Source organism: Cololabis saira, chromosome 18, assembly GCF_033807715.1.
Source record: "Cololabis saira isolate AMF1-May2022 chromosome 18, fColSai1.1, whole genome shotgun sequence".
Taxonomy (NCBI): Eukaryota; Metazoa; Chordata; class Actinopteri; order Beloniformes; family Belonidae; genus Cololabis; species Cololabis saira.
In genome coordinates this window covers 2552392-2576083 of record NC_084604.1, presented here as the reverse complement: position 1 = coordinate 2576083, position 23692 = coordinate 2552392, and the positions used below count along the sequence as shown (strand labels likewise).

General features: G+C 49.9%; 2 protein-coding genes across 2 annotated transcripts in view; one reads left to right on the top strand and one right to left on the bottom strand.

Annotated features, from left to right (window-relative positions):
• Positions 1 to 160: 160 nt before the first annotated feature.
• On the top strand, positions 161 to 9402 carry mfsd4b (major facilitator superfamily domain containing 4B). The gene is made up of 4 exons (XM_061747107.1): positions 161 to 682; positions 2921 to 3089; positions 4862 to 4978; positions 7417 to 9402. Exons 1-4 carry the CDS (start codon positions 386 to 388, stop codon positions 8634 to 8636), a joined length of 1803 nt encoding a protein of 600 aa, XP_061603091.1. The 5' UTR covers positions 161 to 385; the 3' UTR covers positions 8637 to 9402.
• A 2781-nt stretch (positions 9403 to 12183) lies between these two features.
• rev3l (REV3 like, DNA directed polymerase zeta catalytic subunit) overlaps positions 12184 to 23692 on the bottom strand; it is a 97170-nt gene continuing 85661 nt past the window's right edge. Inside the window, exons 27-32 of the mRNA XM_061747106.1 lie at positions 20360 to 20474; positions 19566 to 19703; positions 19297 to 19487; positions 16127 to 16373; positions 13175 to 13384; positions 12184 to 13018 (exon numbers count right to left, since the gene is read on the bottom strand). Coding sequence (XP_061603090.1) covers positions 12878 to 13018; positions 13175 to 13384; positions 16127 to 16373; positions 19297 to 19487; positions 19566 to 19703; positions 20360 to 20474 — 1042 coding nt within the window. The 3' untranslated portion in view covers positions 12184 to 12877. The remainder of the gene's footprint in view (positions 13019 to 13174; positions 13385 to 16126; positions 16374 to 19296; positions 19488 to 19565; positions 19704 to 20359; positions 20475 to 23692) is intronic.

Sequence of the window (23692 nt, the reverse complement as noted above, 5' to 3'; positions counted from 1 at the left end):
ATTGCGCTTGTGGGTTCCGAGGTTTTCCCCGGTTTAATACAGTGAGGTTTTCCCCGGTTTAATACAGTGAGAGCATCGTGTTGGAGCTAGACGATCTTTGCAGGCCTTCGTCGGCCCTGCAGAGACCGAGTGATCCTCCCGTTAACATGCGATCTTCGAGCCTTCAGCCTGATCACCGGCCGCGGACGGACCGACAGAAACAGCAGCACCGGCGTTACTCGGCTGTCATCTGACATTAAACCGCTGCCTACGATGGTCATGCCGGGTATAATTAGGCAGCAGGTATCAGTTTCGACATAGGGACGTAGCCAGAACCATAGAGTCTGGTTCGGAGTGTCCGTCAGCAGCATCGCGGCGGTTCTCCGCCGCGGCCACTCTGACAGGTATGTGTTCCTCCGCCGCGAGAGATAGTTCCGCCAAGAAGAAGCACGTCCGCTTCGCCCGCATGGAGGACGAGGACGAGCCCGGGGACCGGGAGGAGGACACGCTCTTTGACCGCAGGAAGGACGCCGGCCGGGGGCTGCGGAGCGCCCTGAAGGCCGTGGAGAGGAGCGGGGGAGCGGGGCCGGAGCCCCGGGTGGAGGTGGCGGGCCGGGGCCCCCCGGGGGGCCGGGGGACGGTCCCCGGGGCCGGGGGCCGCTGGACGGTCACCGCGGTGCTCTGCGGATCCTTCCTGGGCTTGGTACGTCCCGGGACCACGCATGCGCCACTAATAATAATAATAATAATAATAATAAAAAAAAAAAAATATATATATATATATATATATATATATATATATATATATGTGTGTGTGTGTACAGAGCTGGGTAGAGGAGCCAAAAATTGTACTCAAGTAAAAGTACTGTTACTTCAGAATACTGAGTAACTGTTGAGTAACGTCTGATTTATTTTTTAACACAACCATTCAAACAGACAAAAGTACAAAACAATCATCTTCACGCAAATTAAATCAATAAAATAATAAAATAAATTAAAATGAATAAAATATAAAGTAAATTCAAGTACTTTAATACATAATAAAATAAATAAAATAACAGAATAAAAAAATTTAAGCACAAGTAGCACAAAATTTCCAGCCTTTGTACTTTTCTTTTTTAACCAGGCAGAACTAGAACAAACATGAACTCATAGAAACTCTGTGTGTGTTTGAGTCTGTGTAAATGTGACAAAACATGTAAAAACAAACATTTTTCCCAAAGAATCACCAGTGATGTCATGAGATTGACGCGTACGTGGATAAAAGGGATAAAAGAAAAGTAACAGCTCAACGTAGCCTGATGTAGTGGAGTAAGAGGAACAGTTTCTTCTTCACAAATCTACTCAAGTAAAAGTAAAAAGTATAGTGATTCAAAACTACTCCTAAAAGTACAACATTTCCCAAAACTTACTCAAGTAAATGTAACTCGTTACTACCACCTCTGTGTGTGTGTGTGTGTGTGTGTGTGTATATATATGTATGTGTGTATATATATATGTATGTGTCTATATATATATATATATATATATATATATATATATATATATATATATATATATTATACCGCCATAAGCCTGAATACATGAAAGTGAACATCAGATGTTTTTTTACCTCAGACTGAAGGTGAGAATGTTTTAATTCCAGGGTTCCTACGGTTGCTTGAAATCCTTGAAAGTGCTTGAATTTCAATGTTGTGTTTTCAAGGCCTGAAAAGTGCTTGAATTTCAGTTTAAGTGCTTGAAATTTTAACTCTGTCTTTTACAAAATTGGGATCAGACTGTATAGTTTAGTTATTACAAGGAGAAATAAAAATCAGTAAGATGAAACATAACCAGATGTTTACAGCACGATACAATGTACATAATTGTGATAAAAATCGGAAAAAATAATTATGAGTATATATATTCCTGTAGATATTTTACCCCAGCGATAAGGTGCTTGAAGATTTTAACCATTCACCCATTCAGTCGTTAAAACCAAACCGTGGTGTTTTACGAGTCTCGTATTTACGAGTCTTGTTATCAACCTGAACGCAGCAGCATCCTGCACAAACAGGATTTACTTCCTTGATAAACTCGCTTTTCAGCCACTCAGGCCACATCAGATTACCGAAGAAATCCATGTGCACACACACCAGAGAGAATCTGCACACACACCAGAGAGAACCTGCACACACACCAGAGAGAATCTGCACACACACCAGAGAGAATCTGCACACACACCAGAGAGAATCTGCACACACACCAGAGAGAATCTGCACACACACCAGAGAGAATCTGCACACACACCAGAGAGAATCTGCACACACACCAGAGAGAATCTGCACACAACTGTCTTTGTTCAGCTGGATCAATTTAATTCACCCCCAGTAACCAGGAAGAGAAAAGTCGCTGCAGCACTTAAAACACTGACATAAAACACTTTCCTTAAAATGCTCTTTAGGTTGTATTTGGTTGTCTTGGAGGAGAATATCTTCCTATTAACGGGAAGGGAACCTCCATCAGAACCAGATTCAGGGATGGTGAGAGGATGTTTGTGAAGCAAACGTTCTTCTAACCCAGGGGTCGGTAACCCAAAATGTTTTAGAGCCATACTGGACCAAAAACACAAAAAACAAATATGTCTGGAGCCACAAAAAAATGAAAAGTCTTGTATAAGCCTTAGAATGAAGGCAGCACATGCTGCATGTTTCTATATTAGTTAGAACTGGGGGAAGATTTTTTTTTCGTTATGCACTTTGAGAAAAAAGTCGAAATGTCGAGATTAAAAAGGAAAGGAAAAAGAAGAAAAAAAGGAAAAAAAGAGAAAAAAAGAAGGAAAAAAAGGTCAAACATTTTTGAAAAAGCTCCAGGAGGCACTAGGGCGGCGCTAAAGAGCCGCATGCGGCTCTAGAGCCGCGGGTTGCCGACTGGGTTAACCTGTTTTTTTGTGTGCTTGTAGGGGATGAGCATCTCGGTTCTGGGGCCCACGTTCCAGGATCTGGCCGTGAACGTCAACAAGAACATCAGCAACATCTCCTACATCTTCGTGGGCCGCTCGGCGGGATACATCGGGGGGTCTCTGCTGGGGGGGCTCCTGTTTGACTGCATGAACCCCCACCTGCTGCTAGGTAACCCTGGTGCTAGGGGGGGGCAGTACTCGAGTTGTATAATTTGTGCTGATTACAAATAATATAATATATTACAAATAATAGCAGTGACCAAAACACCTGCAGAAATACTGCAGGAATGACATAGCAGCAGTTAAATGCAGCCTTCTGTAAGCTTTAAATATCCACTGGGCTCAATTCAATTCAATTCAATTTTATTTATATAGCGTCTAATACAACAGAGTTGTCTCTAGACGCTTTCCAGAGACCCATACCCAGAACATGACCCCCGAGCAGTTATTACATAAACAATGGCAGGTAAAAACTCCCCTAGTGGGAGAAAAGCCTTAAGCCAAACAGTGGCAAGAAAAAACTCCCCTTTAGGAGGGAAGAAACCTGGACCAGGACCAGGATCATAAGGGGGGACCCTCCTGCCGAGGGCCAGACTGGTGGGTCAGGGACGTCAGCAGTACACAGCAGGCAGGTGGAAGCAGCAACGGGATGACCAGGGGTGGGGACCACAGGCCAGCACGCAGCTCCCGAAGCTCCGGCCCAATCAGCAAGTCCCAGGTTGGGGTGCAGGGTCAGGGAAAGACTTACATCAAATACATCAAAACACAACAATAAAAAACACTTTTCTGAACTTATCAATATGACTCTGTCCTTCACAGGATAAGTAACATGGATCACTGCAAAAACTCACAATCTTAACAAGAATATTTGTCTTATTTCTAGTTAAAATGTCTCATTTTAGTAAAGAAAATATCATTAGACTTAAAACAAGACTCATCACTGGAAAAAACAACAATTTCCACCTGTTTCAAGTAGATTTTCACTTGAAATAAGTAGAAAAATCTGCCAGTGGGACAAGATTTTTTTGCTTGTAATAAGAAGACAAATCTTGTCCCACTGGCAGATTTTTCTACTTATTTCAAGTGAAAATTTACTTGAAACAGGTGAAAATTGTCAAATAAGTTATTTTTCTGGTGTTATTTTTCTGGTGATGACTCTAAATGTTGAAATAGCAGTAAAACCACATTCATTGATGAAATGACATAAGGGATGGAAAGGAGGGATGGCAGTTTTACAGGGGGGATGATTTGGACCGTTTTTATTTCAGGGGGGGATGATTTGGACCGTTTTTATTTCAGGGGGGATGATTTGGACCGTTTTTATTTCAGGGGGGGGGTGATTTGGACCGTTTTTATTTCAGGGGGGGGGTGATTTGGACCGTTTTTATTTCAGGGGGGGATGATTTGGACCGTTTTTATTTCAGGGGGGGATGATTTGGACCGTTTTTATTTCAGGGGGGGGGTGATTTGGACCGTTTTTATTTCAGGGGGGGATGATTTGGACCGTTTTTATTTCAGGGGGGGATGATTTGGACCGTTTTTATTTCAGGGGGGGATGCCATCCCCCCTCATTCCCCCTCAACTCCAGTACGGGGGGGGGTCCAGAGGGGGGTCAGGACCTGCAGCCGGAGGAAGAGGATCAGCCTGGATGTCTGTGTCTCTAAGCGACTGTCCAGAGGGAAGACACACTAGAAACTACCGTTCTGTTCTGATGTATTACGTCGCTGGGGGGGGGCGGGGGGGGCTCTGCACCGCCACATTTATTCACAATCACAACATACACGGTATACATTACATACAAACATTAGAATAAAGGAGTTGAGGAATCAAGAGGATGCTGGAGGACCGGTGAAAGGACGTCCGTGGAGTCCTCTGAGCGGAGGAGCTGCCACCCGGAGCTGTTTATTCCTGTGATTTACCCAGAATCCTCTCTGCCTCCAGGCTCCTCCATGCTGGTCTCATCGTTAGGGATGTACGCCATCCCCTTCTGCAGGCAGGCCGTGGTCCTCACCGGGTTCATGTCCAGCATCGGGATGTCCATGGGGGCCCTGGACACGGGTAAGACCAGGGGACACGGGTAAGACCAGGGGACACGGGTAAGACCAGGGGACACGGGTAAGACCAGGGGACACGGGTAAGACCAGGGGACACGGGTAAGACCAGGGGACACGGGTAAGACCAGGGGACACGGGTAAGACCAGGGGACACGGGTAAGACCAGGGGACACGGGTAAGACCAGGGGACGCGGGTAAGACCAGGGGACGCGGGTAAGACCAGGGGACGCGGGTAAGACCAGGGGACACGGGTAAGACCAGGGGACACGGGTAAGACCAGGGGACACGGGTAAGACCAGGGGACACGGGTAAGACCAGGGGACACGGGTAAGACCAGGGGACACGGGTAAGACCAGGGGACACCCCTCATGGGGGGACAGTGGTGGGTCTTCAGCGGGGGACAGTCCTGCACGCTTAACTCATATGAGCCTTCCTGGTTGACTTATTTTCATAAAGCGCCTTTCTACAAAGAAATGTACGTTTTACGTCTCATTTATTCATTCACACACGCACTAATATACTTGGGAAACAGTTAGGCACCAAATATAATATATTTAATTTTCTCAGATGGCAAAAATAAGAACTTTATTGATCCCACATAGGAGTAATTCATGTTATATCAGCTATAGAGAACAAGGTAGTGCCGAAAAACAATATATATCCCCCTCACAAAAATAAGAAAAATAGAGAAACATTTTCCCATCAACAAAACAAATTTGAATCTAACATATTTTAACAATTTTTCAGACAATAAAATAACTGAAATCTTTTAAAAGGTTCAAATATGTTATTTTGTTACTTGAAAAATTTTAAATATGTTTATTTAGACAGAGTCTACAGACAGATGTCCTCACATCTGTCTGTAGACCAGAGTCTACAGACAGATGTGAGGACATCTGTCTGTAGACCAGAGTCTACAGACAGATGTCCTCACATCTGTCTGTAGACCAGAGTCTACAGACAGATGTGAGGACATCTGTCTGTAGACTCTGGTCTACAGACAGATGTCCTCACATCTGTCTGTAGACTCTGGTCCGGGACCGTCTCCACCACCAAGGTGGGTCTGAGTTGGTTCTGCTGAGATGACACTTGTCTTGAATGTTTTCCACCTGTCAATCATCATCTCACCGGACTTTAAACTAGAGATGCACCGATCGATCGGCAACCGATCGGTATCGGCCCGATAATGCCCCTATCGGTTTGGATCGGAGATCGGAAAATAATAGTTCAGAGCAGGCCGATCAGATGACGTTTACAACAACAACCCCAGCCAGCGCGTCAGTTCCCTCATCTCAGACCGAGCGGTCCTGAGGAGGCGTCGGCCTCCCCGGTATGGAGTTTTACAATGTCTGAAAAGGACAACAAATTTGCAGTTTGCAAGTTGTGTGCAAAGGAGATACCACGAGGAGGAATGTTAGAAAATAATTAACACAATAAAGCTGATAGGACATTTGTAAGTTTTTCACATGAAGGAGTATATTCAATTCAATTTTATTTATATAGCGTCTAATACAACAGATGTCTCTAGACGTCTCTTTACAGAGATCCAGAACATGAACCCCCGAGCAGTTATTACATAAACAATGGCAGGTAAAAACTCCCCTAGTGGGAGAAAAACCTTAAGCCAAACAGTGGCAAGAAAAACTCCCCTTTAGGAGGAAGAAACCTGGACCAGGACCTGGATCATAAGGGGGGACCCTCCTGCCGAGGGCCAGACTGGGGGTCGGGGACGTCAGCAACACAGCAGGCAGGTGGAAGCAGCAACGGGATGACCGGGGGTGGGGACCGCATGCAGGTGGAGAAAAAAAGAGAAAAAAGAGAAGAAAAGGGGGGCCAGCACAAGAAACTACAGGAGCGATGGACAAAAATGATAGCTATGAGATATTTATAATATCTCATATATTGAGTTTACAAAGTCTGCTGCCGCTAAGGCAGAGAAAACAGGAGGTGCAGCCACGCCGCTAACTCACCTGTAACAGAGACCTATAAACGACATGAAGAACAATAAAGAACTACATCGTAAAGTAATGGATTCACATGCTTTGCTCATCAGACGCTTTTGTTGTAGAAGACATCGAGCTTAAACGTGACATTAGCGAATTTATGGATTTCTCGCTGTGATTGGCAAAGGCACATACTGGTTTTCGAGATCGGTGCATCTCAACTTTTAATGGTTTAAAACCAGACTTGTAACCTTATTTAAAAGGGAAGCAGAAAGTGTTTTTCTGACATTATTGCTGATGTCTTTCCCTCTTGGCATTGTGTCACCAGAAAACTAACAAAACACCTGCTGCTGGCTGCTGTTTGCCCGTTAAATTCCCCAGAAGAGGGGAATTTAGGATTACCCACAATCCTTTGTTGTGGTCATTCTGATTTGCCTGTGTGCTGCAGCGTGGCGTGGGTGTTTGAACGCCCCGTGACTGATCTCGTCTCTGATTGCAGGCGGGAACGTGCTGATCCTGAGCACCTGGGGGGAGCAGGCCGGCCCCCACATGCAGGCCCTCCACTTCAGCTTCGCCGCCGGTGCCTTCGTGTCTCCCATCATCGCCAAGCTGCTGTTCGGGCCCGGCAGCAACGCCAGTGCGGCGGCGCCGCCGCCCAACGCCACACTCCTGCGCTACGTCCACGGCCGCGGCGGCGGCCTCCGGTCCATGTGGGCCTACGTGGTCATCGGCTCCTTCCTCTTCCTCCTCTCCTTCCTCTTCTTCCTGCTGTACGCCCGTGGCGGCGCGGCGCGCCAGAGGCCCCGCGGTGCGCCGGGGAAGCCGGCGGCGGCCAAACACCACACAGCTCTCGTGGCCCTGCTCTTCTTCTTCTTCTTCGCCTACGTGGGCGCGGAGGTGGCGTACGGCTCCTTCATCTTCACCTTCGCCAAGGACTACGCCGGCCTGCCCCCGGCGCAGGCGGCCGGCCTCAACTCGCTGTTCTGGGGCAGCTTCGCCGCCGTGCGGGGGCTGGCCATCTTGTTTGCGGCCTGCATCTACCCCGGGACCATGATCCTGCTGTGCCTGCTGGGCTCCACCCTCTCCTCCCTGCTGCTCTGCCTCTTCAGCAGCCAGGTGGGGGCGCTGTGGGCCTGCACCGGCCTGTACGGGGCGTCCATGGCCGCCACCTTCCCCAGCGGCATCTCCTGGCTGGAGCAGTACACGCCGGTGACGGGCCGCACGGCGGCGGCGCTGGTGGTGGGCGCGGCGCTGGGGGAGATGGTGCTGCCGGCGCTGCTGGGCCTCCTGCTGGGCCGGCTCCGCCAGCAGCCGCTGCTGCCGTACCTGGCGCTGCTCACCTCCGCCTTCACCGCCATCCTCTTCCCCGTCATGTACAAGCTGGCGTCGGCGCCCGGCGGGCCGGGCGGGAGGCCCCGCGGGCGAGGGAGGGGGCGGGGCGCCGCCGATGACAGCGAGTACCGGCAGGCGCTGCTAGAGGAGGAGGAGGAGGAGGAAGAGGAGGAGGAGGAGGAGGAAGAGGAGCGGGACGACGAGGCGGATCAGTGGAACGACGCAGACTTCGAGGTGATTGAGATGGACGACGCCTCCAGCCTGGTCAGCTCCCCCCTCAGGGCCCCGCCCCCCGACCTGGCTGCCCCCGGGGGGTCCTCTGCTGCCCCTGCAGGCGGGGAGGCCACGGCGGGAGATTCTCCCAAACGCAGAGAGAAGAAGGACTGAGCAGCGGCTCAGCGCTCCGCTTTACGGGGCCGTAAACGCAGCACGGACAACCCCCCGCCTGGACGCAGCAGACCCTGAACCAAAGAGCTGTCCGGCTAGCACTGCCGTCCAAATCCCAGTGCCTTGCACGAGGACACGTGAGCAAGGCAGAGTCGTCCTCCTCACCGCCCCCCCACCCGGACCGTTAGGTGTCATGTGACGTTGCAGCTGTTTGATGACGTGAAGTGCAATTTTTTGTCATGTTCTGTAACGTGTCGTCGCTGGTGACCGGCTCCGCCCCCTCCTCCCGGCCACCGGCCCGGGGCTCCGCCCCCTCCTCCCGGCCACCGGCCCCGGGGCTCCGCCCCCTCCTCCCGGCCACCGGCCCGGGGCTCCGCCCCCTCCTCCCGGCCACCGGCCCGGGGTTGATGACTCATGAGGAGGAAACTCCTCCGTCTCGGGGAGGTCAGCTACCCGGCACTCTGGGATCCGGGTGGTTGATCCGGGTGGTTGATCCGGGTGGTTGATCCGGGTTCCTTCAGGCTGCACTGACTGGACCGAAGGTTCAGGTCCGATCCATGAAGTACCTGAGCAGAACCTGGCTGCAGGAACTGCTGCTACATGCACTCACCTGTTGGTCTCTTTTGTATTTATAAACGTGCAGCTCCTCCAGTGATGGTGATAAGACCCGTCCACATCCAGTACAAAAATAAAACAACCATTATTGCAGAATTCTGGGCGTGTTTTTGAGTGACAGCTGCTGTGTGGTGTCCAACGTTTGGCTGTGGTACCCCGGGTTGTTCTGGAAGGGTCCGGGGGGCCCTGGTGGACCAACACCTCCACCTATGGTGCTTTTCCACCAGAACCTACTCAGCCAGACTCCACTCCACTCGGTTTGGTTCTTTTCCACTGGGTGTCTAACGTGCTGAGTAGATACTTTTCTGTAACTACTCTGACGAGGTTCTAAGCGGCTGAGTCGGCTGTATCTGACCAACACAGTCTCACTCCTAACTCGTCAGAAACTGACGCCTGGTCAGGAACCTTGAGCGACACCTACTGACGCAAAAAGTACCCATCTGCAAAAAGTACCCATCTGCAAAAGGTACCCATCTGCAAAAGGTACCCATCTGCAAAAAATACCCATCTGCAAAAAGTACCCATCTGCAAAAAGTACCCATCAGGCGCAAGTAGACTCCAATAGGGTCTAATGTAATCCCGTCTGCGGCTGTATGTGACGCCAACCCAGTCTCACATAAAAACGTACCCTGCCTACGTTTCTCATTTTTTTAGTGAAACAAATCAATATTCTGAGTTAGTTTCTGCATAAAACTGCGTTTTGATTACATTTCTAGCGAGAAATATATATTTTACTTTCATAATATTCACTCAGTGATGAATAATCACACGCTTCCTTGTTGTTGGGAAGTTGTTTCAGATCTCGCCAGAATAATGTGAAATCGCAACGTTTCAATAATGTGGAATTGCAACATTTTGGAGCTGGGATACGTGGTCGTGATATATACACGGATTATTACATTATTATGGTAAATGGCTTACATTTATATAGTGCTTTCCAGCTGTACTCCTACAACCGCTAAGCGCTTTACCCTGTAGACTGTAGCTGCCACACACAACGGCGCTGGCCTGACAACCAGGAGCAGCTAGGATTATTACATTATTATTATTTATATGGGGAATGTTTGACAAGGGGAATTCCCTCTGGGATCCCCCTCTACGTCATAGTGACGAGGGGGATCCTGGACACGTGACAGATGCCCCGATCCTGTGCCGTTGACTTAACGGTTCATATTTAAGATAGTTAAGTTTAGAGTAACGTAACATGTCAGAAGTTAACATATGTTTTATTTTTCTTGGAAAATGCAATATTTTTCAAGATAGTTTCGGCATTAAAATGCATTTTATTAAGGTTTCTAGCGAGAAATGTGTATTTTATTTACATAATCTTCATTTAGTGAATATATGTTTAGTTTGTCAGTTATTACGGAGATTATGGAGGTATTTCTATCGTTGCTATGGTGCTATGGATGCTGTTATAATTATAATTATATAATTATAGTTATAATTGGTCAGAGGACCAGAAGATTGGCAGGGGGGAAAGAACCAATCAGATGCCTTTATTTTAAGACGCCCTCCTCTGTCCCTTGCGCGCACTCGTCACGTCTCTCTGCTTCCAGCAGCCTCCAGCCCCCGTGTCCACTTCCCACGGGTCCTCCTCGCTCAGAGTGTCCCAGTGTAACCCCCCCCCCCCGCTCCTCCAGACCGACTGGCAACCGCGGCCTGACATCGGAGGACCCCCACCGCTCCCGGCTTCACCGCCGGCTCGCGGCCGGGGCGGTCACGTCGAATGTAACGGCTCGCCCAGATAAAAAGGCTAAAAAAAGCTAAGCCAAAGTGCGATTCTGCGGTGCAGGTTGTCCGCTACTGGGGGTGGGGTCCGTGGCGGACCCCCAGTATGGCGGTCCGCCTCCATCCCGGCGAGGGCAGAGAGCGTCGGTGCGCTGCCCTGCAGGCTCTGGAGCCACGGCGTAGGGTACGCGGCGACGTGCACCATTCTGCGTTGGTGTAACGCGAAGCCATAAATCAGCTTCAGTGTGTCTCTGTCTGCTGGTCTGAACTTCTCTGTTTCTCATTTTGCTGCGACGTCGGGTCCCTCCGCCAAGACACAACTTTTCCGGTTGTTGTGTCTAAAAATGATGCGCAGTGCCCACCCAATCAGAAACGGTACAGATATTCTGTGATATTTTTTTATATTTATAAAAAAATAAAATTATAAAAAAATAAAGGATCCCCATAACTTTGATTGGGTGGGCAGGACGCACGTTTGGGTGGGCACAGCCCACCCCTGCCCCAAAACCGGCCTTGCTTACAGGTGAATGAGACATAGTAGACACGTAGTTTTGTTGAAAATGTGCTGTCCAAAATGTCCTGGAAAACTGGACTCCTGCAAATGCGCGTTCCCCAAAGTTTGTGGGGGCGTGGCTTTGGACGGAGCGCTGACGGGAGGGGGAGGAGGGGGCGGGGCTTAGAGGAGGTGCCACTTTCAAATCTTGCTATCTCTCAAACATCACTGACTATACCTTTAATCTTGAAATTTCGACTTTTTTCTTGAAGTGCATAATGAAAAAAAAAAATCTTCCCCCAGTTCTAACTAATATAGATTCATGCAGCATGTGTTGCCTTCTTTCTAAGGCTGAAAGGCTTTCTTTTATACAAGATTTTTTGCGGCTCCAGACATATTTATTTTTTGTTTTTGGTTCAATACGGGTCCTTCAACATTTTGGGTTGCCGACCCCTGATCTAGACTCTGCTGAAGGCTCCCCCCCTGCGCTCATGTGAGAGCTCCCCCCCTGATGCTCATTACACTCAAAACACTGCTCTGTAAAACTGATGGCAACTGGTCACCTGCTCCACCTTCAGCCCTCCTGCTGCAGCACCGCCTCCGACCACACGGGGGCGCTCACGCCTGCACGGCCAGGAGCGCCCCGGTGTGGTCAGAACCGGTCAGAACCAGTCCATCCCAGCGCTTCTCAATCACCAAGAGGCGGCGTTGGAATACAGACTTTTATTATATCAATCTCAACTCTGCGACCACAGCAACGTCCAATAAAAACGGGCAGAACACCAACCTCCTCCAGCCGCCCGTGTGGGGACCCGCGGGTCACGTCTGGGTCAAGTCTGGAGACGGGACACTGGACATGGACATAAAAACCTCACGAGGAAATAAAAGACTCTGCATGGCATAAATTATCAAAGTAAGTATTGCAACAGTCCCACGTTAAAGAAACTGATAGTGTGGTGAGGACGTCGGTACAATCAGAGCAGACTCCCTTTCAACAGGGCCGGAGAAGTCCTGGACCCGGGACCAGAATCAAGTCCTGGATCCGGGACCAGAGTCCGTTAATGCTCGGTGGTTTATGGGATGGATCTGTACAGTAAGTTTATCAAAGAATAGTCAATAGAAAAGGAGCAACGCTAGTGGTTGGAAGTCCTGGTTTTTGTGGACCTGAGTCTGAGCCGTGGCCCGGTTCCACCGTGGCCCGGTTCCACCGTGGCCCGGTACGCCCGGGTCGCAGAAACGGGTCGCAGAGATGGGTCACAGAGACGGGTCGCAGAGACGGCCAGGAACAGCACTCGGACACGCAGAACCACAACCCGACAGCATTCGGTCAGAGCACCATTGAAAGGGCTGGACGGACGGGACGCTGGAATGAGGCGGAGGGGGGACGGCTGTTAGCACCGGGTCAGAACTGCTCCAGCAGCTGGCGGAGGTACGGGGCCTTGGACAGCTGCCTGTTGACCCGGGACAGCTTGTAGAGGACGGGACAGTCCAGAGAGACACAGGGCACCGTCCGCTCAGCACCGCCGCTGCAGCTCCGGCAGATCTGCAGACAGACGGGGGACAGGTGAGACGGGGGACAGGTGAGACGGGGGACAGGTGAGACGGGGGGGACAGATGAGATGGGGGGGACAGGTGAGACGCTGAGACAGCTGGTCCAGCGGTCCTCTCACCCTCAGTAGCGTGTCCTGCGTTCTCTCACCTTGAGCAGCGTGTCCTGCTGTCTCTCCCAGCCCCCCAGGTCCTGCTGCAGCGTCACCACCACCCTCTGGGGGTCGGCCCGGCAGCGGCAGCACACGCCCAGCTGGGTCAGCTCGTCACACACGGGGCAGTGCAGCGTGGTGAAGTACTGGGAGATGGTCCCCTTCCTGGACCCCTGGTCCCCCCCCGCTGAGCAGGACGCCTTCTGGACCTGCAGGGATGACAAGGGACAGGACAACATCACCTTAACCCTCTGGGACAGTTCTAATCATTGTTACACTGTTACAATTTAAAATTGTATTACTTGCATATAAAGCCCAAAACGGCTTAGCTCTGCAGTATTTACAAGACCTGATAGTGCCTTATGTTCCTGGCAGAGCTCTCCGTTCTCAGAGTGCTTTACTCGTAGTTCCTAGAGTATCTAAATGTAGATTTGGAGGGCGGGCGTTCTGCTATCAGGCACCACTACTATGGAACCAACTTCCAATCTGGGTTAAGGAGGCTGACACCACCTCCACCTTTAAAACTAGCCATGATCAGCAATACTAAAATAATAAAAGGCTTGCAATATTTCAGTTGATTTGTAATGAATCCAGAATTTATGACATTTTTGCATTACAGAAAATAAAGGACTTTATCACAATATTCTAATTTTCTGAGACAGTCCTGTATGTTCATAAAATAAGTTCTAAAAAAAATTAATACTCAGGGAAGAAGGCCTAGTTTCAATTAGTAGTTATTGTTAGTATCATAATTGTTGCTTGGTATTTGAATTGAAAAGAGCTATACAAATAAAATTATATTATTATTATAATTATTTCACAGTGTCACCGAATCATTTGCCAATACAAGCACTTTTGTTCATGTTCAAATAATAATACAATATAAAATTATAGTTGGGTTTTGTGTCTTATTATTAGTAGAGTAATGTTTGTACAATTATATACAATTAATTCTACCAATCTAGGTGGGAACCGTGTTGGGGGGAGGGGCTCTAAAATATTTCCAATTCCCCAAAGGGCCTGACAGAAAGCGTTTGAAAAGCATTGCCTTAAATCACCACGCTGGAACTGGGTGAACCCAGACACTCAACTGGTGGTTCAGTGTCGGTTCTGCCAGCAGGGGGCAGCAGTTCTCCGTCAGACGGCTGAAGCAGAGATCTCTTTGTTCTTCTCTGAATAATATAATAAGAATGAATTTTATTTATATAGCACCTTTCTTAACAAAGTTACAATGTGCTTCCCAAGAACAATAAAATACATCAAGATAAAAATACAGCGCATAGTGGATAAGAACATAAGACAGCAATAGCCAGGTCTAAAATGAATACCAATATTCACACCACAATAAAAGCTTTTCTACAAAGCAATGTTTTTAGTAAAGATTTAAAAGCAGTGGGGGATTTACAGGACTGTCTCAGAAAATTAGAATATTGTGAAAAAGTCCTTTATTTTCTGTAATTCAAAAATGTCATACATTCTGGATTCATTACAAATCAACTGAAATATTGTAAGCCTTTTATTATTTTAATATTGCTGATCATGGCTTACAGCTTAAGAAAACTCAAATATCCTATCTCAAAAAATTAGAATATTCTGGGAATCTTAATCTTAAAATGTAAGCCATGTGGTAGGGTTCTGAGGATTTGGGAGTGGCAAATAAAATAATTTCTGTTTTATCATGGTTTAAAGGTAGTGTCCTTGATGTTGGAGAGCTAGCAAGATTTGAAAGTGGCATCTCCTCTAAGCCCCGCCCCCTCCTCTAAGCCCCGCCCCCTCCTCCCCCTCCCGTCAGCGCTCCGTCCAAAGCCACGCCCCCACAAACTTTGGGGAACGCGCATTTGCAGGAGTCGAGTTTTCCAGGACATTTTGGACAGCACATTTTCAACAAAACTACCCCATGTCTCATTCACCTGTAAGCGAGGCCGGTTATAGGGGGGGCTGTGCCCACCCAAACGTGTATCCTGCCCACCTGCGTCTCCATCCCGGCGACCTACGCCGTAGCCTACAGCCTGTAGCCTACAGCCTGTAGCCTACGCCGTAGCCTACGCCATAGCCTACGCCGTAGCCTACAGCCTGTAGCCTACGCCATAGCCTACGCCATAGCCTACGCCGTAGCCTACGCCATAGCCTACAGCCTGTAGCCTACGCCGTAGCCTACGCCGTAGCCTACGCCGTAGCCTACGCCGTAGCCTACGCCGTAGCCTACGCCGTAGCCTACGCCGTAGCCTACAGCCTGTAGCCTACGCCGTAGCCTACGCCATAGCCTACGCCGTAGCCTACGCCGTAGTCGTGGTTCTAGAGCCTGCAGCGCACCGCCACCTGCTCTCCGCTCTCGCCGGGATGGAGACGCCTCCATCCCCACGGACCCCCATACAGCTTCCGAGCCGGAGCTGCTGCGGCTCTTCAGTGCGGCTGCACGTGTCTCTGCGGGCTGCTGCTGCTGGGCGGAGAGTCCTGCAGCAGCAGCCCGGACCAACGCTCTGCTCCCCGCTCTCACACACAGCGGGACCGAGCCGCTCTGGAAATAACGACATAATAACTACGTACTGGGGGTCTGTGGCAGAGGGGAGGGAGGGGGGCTACACTGGGACACTGTGAGCCCCGTGAGGACCCGTGGGAAGTGGACACGGGGGGGCTGGAAGCGAGTGCGTGCATGGGACAGGGGAGGGGGGGGGCACGTGGGCGGCATGAAGGCATCTGATTGGTTCTTTCCCCCCCTGCCAAGCCTCTGGTCCTGGACCAATCCGTTTCATTCGGACCGAATGAAACGGATTGGTTAGAGTTTTTACAGGATTAAAGCTGGGAGGGGGGGGAGGGGGCGGGGCTTAGAGGAGGTGCCACTTTCAAATCTAGCTAGCTCTCCAAAATCAAGGACACTACCTTTAATTTGAGAAAGTTTTGGGATGTCCAGGAATGTATGTGTGAGTGTTGGGTGTGCAGCGGCTGCTCACCCGGGGCAGCTCCTGGTACCAGCTGAACACGTCCACCCCCACCAGCTGGAACATCCGGGCCAGCGGCGGCAGGATCTGCTTGCTGATGTAGTAAGTGGCGTTGAGGCGCAGGGCCGGGTCCTGCAGCACCTCCGGGGGGCGGCGCACTAGCTGGATCAGGGGCACGCCAGGCAGCCCGTACACCACCACGTAGGGAACCCGCTCGCCCACGCGCGGCTCCAGCCGCCGGTCGTACGCCATCATCCGCCTGCAGAGACCGACACCGAGCTGAGACCGAGCCGAGCCGGGGGGAGGGCCGCAGCTCCCCAAGACAAGCCAACCCTGAAATTAACTCAGACGACGAGGTTGACGCTAATAAAAACTCAAGTCAACACACAAGTATTCCCCTTACACCAGGGGTCGGCAACCCAAAATGTTCAAAGAGCCATATTGGAGCAAAAACACAAAAAACAAATGTCTGGAGCCGTGTCTTGTATAAGCCTTAGAATGAAGGCAACACATGCTGCATGTTTCTATATTAGTTAGAACTGGGGGAAGATTTTTTTTTTCATTATTACAGGCCCATCTCCAACCTTCCCTTCATCTCTAAAACTCTGGAAAGGGTGGTAGCCGCACAATTACAGTCCCACCTCAATTCAAATAACCTACATGAACCCTTTCAATCTGGTTTCCGCTCCAATCATAGCACTGAAACAGCCCTGGTTAAAATCACCAACGACCTCCTCCGTGCAGCTGACTCCGGCCTACTCACCATCCTCATCCTCCTGGACCTCAGCGTAGCTTTCGACACCATTTCTCACCCAATACTCCTGGACCGCCTGGCTGGCATTGGGATCACTGGTGTTGCACTCTCCTGGCTTTCATCTTACCTCACTGACCGTCAACAGTTTGTCCAACTACAGAACCATAAATCTGGGTGCACGGGTGTCACACTGGGTGTCCCCCAGGGGTCAGTGTTGGGTCCACTTCTCTTCACCATCTACCTCCTACCCCTAGGTTCAATTCTCCGTCACCATAGGGTCCATTTTCACACTTACGCCGATGACACTCAGATATATATCTCCTCCAACCCCACCGCTGCCATTCCTCCCGCTTCCCTCACCACCTGCCTACACGACATCAATACCTGGATGAGCAATAACTTTCTAAAACTCAACGGCAATAAAACTGAGGCTCTTCTCATCGGCTCCAAATCCACCCTCACCAAGTCACAACTCTGTCCCGCCCCTCCCATCATCATCGACGGCTTCCCGGTACCCTTTTCCCCCCACGTCAAGAGCCTCAGCGTCATTTTGGACAGCACACTTTCATTTGCACCTCACATCCACAACATCACCCGGACTGCATTCTTCCACCTCCGCAACATCTCCAGACTCCGTCCAGCGCTGTCCCAATCCAGCACAGAAATCCTGGTCCACTCATTCATCACATCCCCGATTGACTATTGTAACGCCCTCCTCACTGGCCTCCCAACCAAACTCACCAACAAACTACAACTCATTCAGAACTCGGCCGCCCGGATCATCACCCGCATCAAGTCATCTGACCACATCACCCCCGTTCTTATCCAACTCCACTGGCTCCCAGTCCAATACCGTATCATCTACAAAAACCTCCTCCTCACCCACAAAGCCCTTCACAACCTAGCCCCCACTTACCTCTGTGACCTACTGAAAGAATACACCTCCTCCCGTACCCTCCGCTCAACCTCTGCTGGACTTCTTTTCACTCCCACCTCACACCTTAGCACCATGGGTGCCCGAGCTTTCAGCTGCTCGGCACCCAGACTCTGGAACTCCCTCCCCCCACACATAAAACAAATACACTCCATCACCACATTCAAAACACAACTCAAAACCCACCTGTTCAAACTTGCCCACTCACTCTGACCGGACATTGTGCAATACATCTCACCAGTTTGTTTATTTAGTGTTTCATTTACTTCTTATTTTTTTTACGCTGTCTATTGCTGCTTTCATGGATGTCTTTTTTGTATTCTTAACTTATAAAATGTATTTTTAATTGTATTTCTTGTTTTAATCTTGTAAGGTGACCTTGGGTGACATGAAAGGCGCCTCGAAATAAAATGAATTATTATTATTAATTATTATGCACTTCAAGAAAAAAGTCGAAATGTCGAGAAAAAAGTAAAAATTTTGAGGAAAAAGTTGAAATGTCGAGATTAATGTTGAAGTACAATCTGGAGAAAAAAGTCGAAATGTGGAGGAAAAAAGTCGAAATGTTGAGAAAAAAGTCGAAATGTCGAGAAAAAAGTCGAAATGTCGAGATTAAAAAGGAAAAAAAGAGAAAAAAGAGGGAAAAAAAGAAAAAAAAAGAAGACAAACATTTTTGAAAAAGCTCCAGGAGCCACTAGGGCGGCGCTAGAGCCGCGGGTTGCCGACCCCTGCCTTACACGGTCCATCTTCCCGTAGTGAAAACCCAAACAGAACATCTGAAACATCTCACCGCCTTCTGGACCCATGACTGATTTTCCTGCTGTTCTTAAATCTAGTTCTCAGTTCTAGTTCCGGTTTCTAGTCCTGGGATTAATCCTGGGTTCTAGCATCTAGTCCTGGGTTCTGGTTTCTAGTCCTGGGTTCTGGTTTCTAGTCCTGGGTTCTGGTTTCTAGTCCTGGGTTCTGGTTTCTAGTCCTGGGTTCTGGTTTCTAGTCCTGGGTTCTGGTTTCTAGTCCTGGGTTCTGGTTTCTAGTCCTGGGTTCTGGTTTCTAGTGCTGGGTTTCCATGTGTATTTGATGCATCTCTTTATTTATTCTGATATATTTAGGGATCTCTACAGCCCTACTGTCCTGCACATGTTTCTCTGCTTCAGCACACCGTGATACAAAGGGCCGTGTCATTATCAGTCTGACAAGCTGGTGATGACCGTTAATCAGAATCCGGGCTGTAGAAGCAGAAACATGTAAAACTTGCAGGACGGTGGCCCCCCAGGACCGGAACTAAAGACCAGGGCAGATTCTCCGTCTGCATGTGTTCTCCATCTCTTCACCACTAGAAACGCCTCCACTGATCTGTGCAGCATCCGTCCACGAGGAGGGAAACCCCTCTCACCGCATGAACACAGAGTTCTTACGCATACAGAACCTGGCTCCATGAAGAGCCAGGTTGCCTAGCAACAGACTCCGGTACATCAGGCGGATGCAGTCACACACCTGGTGAGCTCCAGCGCCGGCACACAGGCCCCGGGCCGGTACGAGCCGCTGCCCCGGTACTCCTTGGCGAAGGTCAGGTCCTGCATGCTGGCCCGGCCGTCCAGAACCTTCAGGCACTGGCGCTGCACGAAGCGCTTCACCTGGCTGATGTCCCGGGTCTCGAACAGCAGCTTGATGGAGCGCTCCAGGATCTGGGAGCACACGGGAGGGGGTCACGCCGGGGACGGGTCCGACAGGACCGTGAGGGGTCGGGGAGGGGGGGGTGTTACCTTGGAAACGGCGGGGCAGCCGTCACGGCGCACCGTCTCAATGCCTTTGGCGTCAAACACGGGCTCCTTTTGGTCCAGGCTCTCGTACATGTAGCCCACGTAGCGCTTCTTCGTCTGCAGCACACAGGGCAGGTACACCTGACACACACACACACACACACACACACACACACACACACACACACACACACACACACACAGTCAAACCAGGCAGGGCTTACCTTTTGAAAATATTACTTAATATCTTGGACTGATTGGAAATTGGCATTGGAAATTTCCTTGTTGATATCATTACCCACGATTGTTTTAACAACTTTGTTCCCCTGACTGGTTTTTACCTTACGGATTTATCTGACAAGACACCTCCCCTACTCTGCATGTTGGATGGACTTACTGTACACTGGAGGGACTGGCACCCCGGGCTGGCTGCCCTCTCCTCTCACCCAGGAACTATATAACCCTTTATTACCCAGGAACTATAGTAACCCTTTATTACCCAGGAACTATAGTAACCCTTTATTACCCAGGAACTATAGTAACCCTTTATTACCCAGGAACTATATAACCCTTTATTACCCATGAACTATATAACCCTTTATTTATTACCCAGAGCAATATCTGTTTTTTGGTTTTGTTTTTTCGATACACCATAATACACCCCCTTCGGTGACCTGTATGTTCCATGCTGTTTGATTTGTGTCATGTTTTTTACAGCACATAAAATTCTGTAAAAAGTTTTTAAAAAACCCAGCGCAGGCTTCAGCAGCGCTGCTGCAGCTCCGGCGAGGCCTCACCTTCTCAAACTTGAGCTTGACCGGTTTGGGGTTGGTGGCGGTCACCGCCTCAGCCATCTCGCTGCCGATCCGGAAGGCCTGCTCTTTGGTGGCTCCTCGCAGCAGCACGAACATGCTGGGGACAAGACAAGGTTACACGGAGACACGTCTGGGGCAGAGACACGTCTGCAGCAGGGAGACACGTCTGCGGCAGCGAGACACGTCTGCAGCGGCACGAACATGCTGGGGACAAGACAAGACTCTACCGTTACACGTTACATGTCTGCAGCAGCAGCGAGACACGTCTGCAGCAGAGAGACGCGTCTGCGGCAGCAGCGAGACACGTCTGCAGCAGAGAGACACGTCTGCAGCAGCAGCGAGACACGTCTGCAGCAGCAGCGAGACACGTCTGCAGCAGAGAGACACGTCTGCAGCAGCGAGACACGTCTGCAGCAGCGAGACACGTCTGCAGCAGCGAGACACGTCTGCAGCAGCAAGACACGTCTGCAGCAGCAAGACACGTCTGCGGCAGCAGCGAGACACGTCTGCGGCAGCAGCGAGACACGTCTGCGGCAGCAGCGAGACACGTCTGCAGCAGCTGCGAGACACGTCTGCAGCAGCTGCGAGACACGTCTGCAGCAGAGAGACACGTCTGCAGCAGAGAGACACGTCTGCAGCAGCAGCGAGACACGTCTGCAGCAGCAGCGAGACACGTCTGCAGCAGAGAGACACGTCTGCAGCAGCAGCGAGACACGTCTGCAGCAGCAGCGAGACACGTCTGCAGCAGCAGCGAGACACGTCTGCAGCAGCAGCGAGACACGTCTGCAGCAGCAGCGAGACACGTCTGCAGCAGAGAGACACGTCTGCGGCAGCAGCGAGACACGTCTGCGGCAGCAGCGAGACACGTCTGCGGCAGCAGCGAGACACGTCTGCGGCAGCAGAGAGACACGTCTGCAGCAGAGAGACACGTCTGCAGCAGAGAGACACGTCTGCGGCAGCAGCGAGACACGTCTGCGGCAGCAGAGAGACACGTCTGCGGCAGCAGCGAGACACGTCTGCGGCAGCAGCGAGACACGTCTGCGGCAGCAGCGAGACACGTCTGCAGCAGCAGCGAGACACGTCTGCAGCAGCAGCGAGACACGTCTGCAGCAGCAGCGAGACACGTCTGCAGCAGCAGCGAGACACGTCTGCAGCAGCAGCGAGACAGGTCTGCAGCAGCAGCGAGACACGTCTGCAGCAGCAGAGAGACACGTCTGCAGCAGCAGAGAGACACGTCTGCAGCAGCAGAGAGACACGTCTGCAGCAGCAGAGAGACACGTCTGCAGCAGCAGAGAGACACGTCTGCAGCAGCAGAGAGACACGTCTGCAGCAGAGAGACACGTCTGCAGCAGAGAGACACGTCTGCAGCAGAGAGACACGTCTGCGGCAGCGGCGAGACACGTCTGCGGCAGCGGCGAGACACGTCCGCGGCGGCGGCGAGACACGTCCGCGGCGGCGGCGAGACACGTCCGCGGCGGCGGCGAGACACGTCCGCGGCGGCGGCGAGACACGTCCGCGGCGAGACATGTCTGGAGCAGCGAGACACGTCTGGAGCAGCGAGACACGTCTGCATTGTGTGTCGCAAAAGGCACATGTTTAACATGCTGGAAAGAGAAGTTGTCCAACACAAATCTCTGTGTGCTGATACTGGTGAACAACTGACAGTGTTTGGATCAGTGGTTGTTGGATGGTGTGATTGGTCTGGTACGTTCTGTACCGGTGGAGTGGCTGGGAGTCCCAGGGGTCCCAGACTCAAATGGAGCTTTTCCACTAGTACCTACTCAGCCTGACTCCCCTCGCCCTCGTTTCTTTTCAACACCCAGATCAGAAGTAGGAGGTTGGAGAAGCTGCTGTGACGTTTGTAGCCTTGAGCAGACGTGGACTGAGAAAGCTCCTGGTATATTTTATCATTCCTCGTGGCCCCATCTAGCTCTCTCTGGATCTTTTCCTCAGACACCAGGTTTAAGAAGGTCTCCACCTCAGAATTTGACCACAGAACAGATTTCTGTGCTGCCATTGTTCTTGGAAATAATGAACAAGAAGCCGGGAGTCGCTCTTGAAAGGATGTCACATCCTGACTCAGACGTCTGACTCCAACCCCCCGACCAATCGGTGGCCTGTAGTTTGATTATGTCAGATGCAGCCGAATCTGAGTAGGTACTAGTGGAAAAGTGCCAAAAGTGACTGGACGGGAGAGTCAGTTGGCGGTGATTCCCACGGTCAGCTCCGTTAAGCTCATTTGGTGTTTAAAACGCCAGGTGAGCAGACTCTCCGAAGGACGAGTTGAATCAAGCGACCCTTACCCTTACTGATTCAGATTTATTTATTTAAAATGGGACAGTGCATATTAATGAACATTCACATGTAAATATGCCAGATTATAGCCTAAGGCTAATTTCCATCTGTAGTCCCCTGGCAGGTTGATGGTAACATGAACATAAACGAATCAGAAAAAACAAAGACAGAAACACATAATACCACAACACAACACGAAAATCAGTACAAGGAATAAGAAAAAACAAAGACAGAAACACATAATACCACAACACAACACGAAACTTAGTACAAAGAATAAAAACAGGAGACCAACGACCAGTGTGTAAACGAGTCTAAACAGTAGAGTACAGTTATAGTGGATATATGTTAAAGTGTTTATATTTTAAAGTGCTTAGTGCGAGGAGATAAATTATATTGCACGGGAACCAAAATGGAGTATACATATTGCACAAAACCCGTCGTTAATATAAAGTGCATAATCAAATTGCACATTGCTCTACCGTATCTCCACTAATTGTATTTAATATATACATATGTATATATACACATATATATACACACATACGCATGTACAGTACGTACACACACACATATACACACATATATATACATACACCTACACACACATATCCATACCCATGTCTACATACCCCAGACAAGCCCAATCTGAATTATGCATGATCACAGGTTTGGTTGCCTCTTAACCACATCTTCAAGTGTTTCTTAAATGTGGTGAAATTAGAGCACTCCCTTACCGAGGGTGGGATGCTATTCCAAAATGCACACCCTTTGTAAGATAGGGTATTTTGGGCAAAAGTTGTCCGCCTGAAACTTAGGTCACAATCCCCTCTATCAGTGGCTCTCGTCGCACGCAGAGTAGGGCCACGGGTAGATCTCTTTTTAATAAACATTTTCAGTGGCAGAGGAGCCAAACCATGTAATGTTTTATAGATAAGACCAGCAGATTTAAAATTTCTTAAGTTAGTAAAATTCAGAAAATTATATTTGTCTAGGATTCTACAATGGTGATAAGACAAG